Source organism: Gossypium hirsutum, chromosome A04 (genome assembly GCF_007990345.1).
Source record: "Gossypium hirsutum isolate 1008001.06 chromosome A04, Gossypium_hirsutum_v2.1, whole genome shotgun sequence".
NCBI lineage: Eukaryota > Viridiplantae > Streptophyta > Magnoliopsida > Malvales > Malvaceae > Gossypium > Gossypium hirsutum.
Window position 1 is genome coordinate 12,623,010 of NC_053427.1, and position 2,824 is coordinate 12,625,833.

General features: G+C 38.3%; 1 protein-coding gene across 1 annotated transcript; it reads right to left on the reverse strand.

Annotated features, from left to right (window-relative positions):
* Positions 1 to 1,015: 1,015 nt before the first annotated feature.
* On the reverse strand, positions 1,016 to 2,230 carry LOC121228049 (serine/threonine-protein phosphatase 7 long form homolog). Its single transcript, XM_041111174.1, has 2 exons — positions 1,616 to 2,230; positions 1,016 to 1,129 (listed from the first exon to the last, which is right to left on the reverse strand). The coding sequence occupies exons 1-2, from the start codon at positions 2,228 to 2,230 to the stop codon at positions 1,016 to 1,018; spliced, it is 729 nt and encodes a 242-aa protein (XP_040967108.1).
* Positions 2,231 to 2,824: the final 594 nt, after the last annotated feature.

Genomic DNA, 2,824 nt, shown 5'->3' on the forward strand with positions numbered 1-2,824 from the left:
AACTTGCATATATAACTACATATGTATTATCTATTTCAGATGTCCATGAAATCTCTATATATACCGGTAATAGTATGTTCCAATTTAATTAATGTTCCAATTAGATTAATGTTGTAATGTATTTAAAGTTTGTTCCAATTTATATTACAAGACTAAGTTTATTACAAGTTTTTGAGTTTTAATGTTGAAAAATGGCCAAATTAATCTAATTTACATTATGGTCAAATTTTGTTCCACTTTTCAAAGTTCCAGTTAATCTAATTAAATATATACAAAAAAAGTACAAACTTTTTAATATCAAAACCCAAGAAACCCCTAAAATTGATGGTCCGATGGTGTGCTCCTAGGGGTATATTTCTGCGGAGGTCGACGTTCAGGTCGTGGGTGATTGCGACAACCAACATCCTCTTCAGTCGCAGGTGAGGGTATCTGATACATAAAAGAAAAATCATATGGCTCGAATGGCATCGATGAACTTGAGCCGGGAGGACTGCCATGCTGCAATCGATACAACCCAGTAGGAGTGGAGTACTACAGTGGATATGGGCCGGGGTAGTGCTATAATCGGTGGATATGGGCCGGGATAAGTGCTGTGCTGTTGTGGGTACGACCCAAACATATCAAACCCGTAATGGTATCCGCCCCCTAACGAGCCCGATAAATAGTTATTACCCAAAAAATCCGGATGATAAGAAGTATCAGCCGAATGTGAATGCGATGATGAGCCCGGGAAATAGTCATTACCCGCCAAATCCGAATGATAAGAAGTATCAGTCGAATGTGAATGCAATCGCTCAGACTCGGCCTCCAGCTGTGCCTCGGGCTCCGACTCTGGTTCAGGCTCGGGATCTAGCTTTGGATCAGGCTCTATATCGGCCACTGGCTCGTATGCCTCAGATTGCTGCACGTGCGGGGGGACTATAGTCAACTGCCCACCAAGTAAATATGGCTTCCGCATACTAAAGTACCATTGTATGTACTCTAACGATGGTCGCAAATCGGAAGACATATCCATCTAAAGTCTTCGAGCCATCCGATTCTCCCACACCGCAACATATCTCCGGTGCGTAAACCCCCAATGCTGTCCATGTCTCCCTGTCTTGTTCTTGCCGTGGACCTCCTCCCCCACCTGCATTGGCAGATCCGGGATATACTGGATGCAACCAAATTGTCATAGTACTCGATCCCCGTGGTACCACTTGACTACATTGAAACTGATAATTGGTGAGTTACTGTACCACAAATGAGAATCAACATAGGCAGACAAGGGTATAATAGCCACAATTTCTGGTCTACGGTATGGCATCCATATAAATTGCACGATTAATACCATGATTAAAATTTAACATGGTTGGAGTAAGATGTACAAAGCAATTACATGTCACGAATATTTGAATAGCTTACCCCTTCCCCGGCATGTTGTTCAATCATCAGATGATATATCGGGACAGTGTACGACCTCCCGATATCCAGATAAATACTCTATTTACGAAAATAATTTTCAAGTAAATATAGTATCGTTAGAATAGTATCATTATAAACAAATTGTCAATTAATAACAAGTTAAATTTTATCACTTGTTAACTAGCAGATATACGTATGGTTGATGACTAACCGATGCCAAGAATGGCATCCGATAAAGAGCCCATGATTGCAACAATATAAGGTATCCGCCCATATCTACAGCATCAGGCTTTGTCTTCCGACAAAGCTCACGATACAACATAGCCAGAACTGTGGAACCCCAACTATAGGAGCGAACACTACACAAATCAGCTAACAGAGGTAAATACTGGAGATGAACCTTGTTGTTGTTCGAATTGGGCATCAGTACACCCCCTATGATATGCATAATGTACGCTTGAGCTGCGCACACCAACTCTTCTTCGGTGGCATTATCTGATAAATGCTGAAAATTGGCTTTTAGCCATGTAAATTTCAACTCCGAAAAAGTAGACTCAGCATCGCCGGGCGAGGCTTCTAGTAGGCTATAACAAAGTGCAGCCGGCTCAGCTATCGCACTTACACTCGTGACGGCATCCACGTCAATTGAGAGCCCAAACTGTAATGCAACATCCTCGAGAGTGACTGTGCACTTCACACACGGCAAATGAAAAGTGTGGGTCTCCGGTCGCCAACGCTCGACCAATGCGGATATTAAATCATACCGCAAATCGAACGTCCGGGTCAATGCTGCTGACCCGAATCCAGCTAGCTCCAAGTAGGGCATCAGTCGTGCATCCGGGGAATATCCTACACCATTCACCCGCCCTTAATATGCGGTACGAGTCCTGACAATGTTAAATTACAGAAAATAGTTATAATAACATAATTTATTTCCTTAAATTACGTAGATCTTTTTTTAATGGAACCCATGGTTAACAAATAACAATATATTACCGTATTATTAACTGTGTCACATATGTGAGCAAGTTTCTTATTGATCAATGAAGTCATTGCGATGCTTGCAATTTCAAAATAAATTTCAGTTATTAATTTTAGTGTTTGATAGATTTTAAATATTTATTAGAATAACTTAAAAAAAATAGCAAACAATTTTTTCGACAACATATTTTTTTTGCTATACTACATTAAAAAATTAAATATATCCAACTTAAATACAAATATTTTTATTATTATTTTAAAATGATAATAAGTAAAATATTTTCGTATCTTATTTTTTAAAATATATTATTTTCGTATTTTATTTTTTTATATTATTTTAGCAAAAAATGTTTCAAATGTATTATTTAAGTATTTTTTATATTAATTTAATAAATAACCTTGATTTTGGCACTTTCTTCGTATTTTTTATTTTCGTATC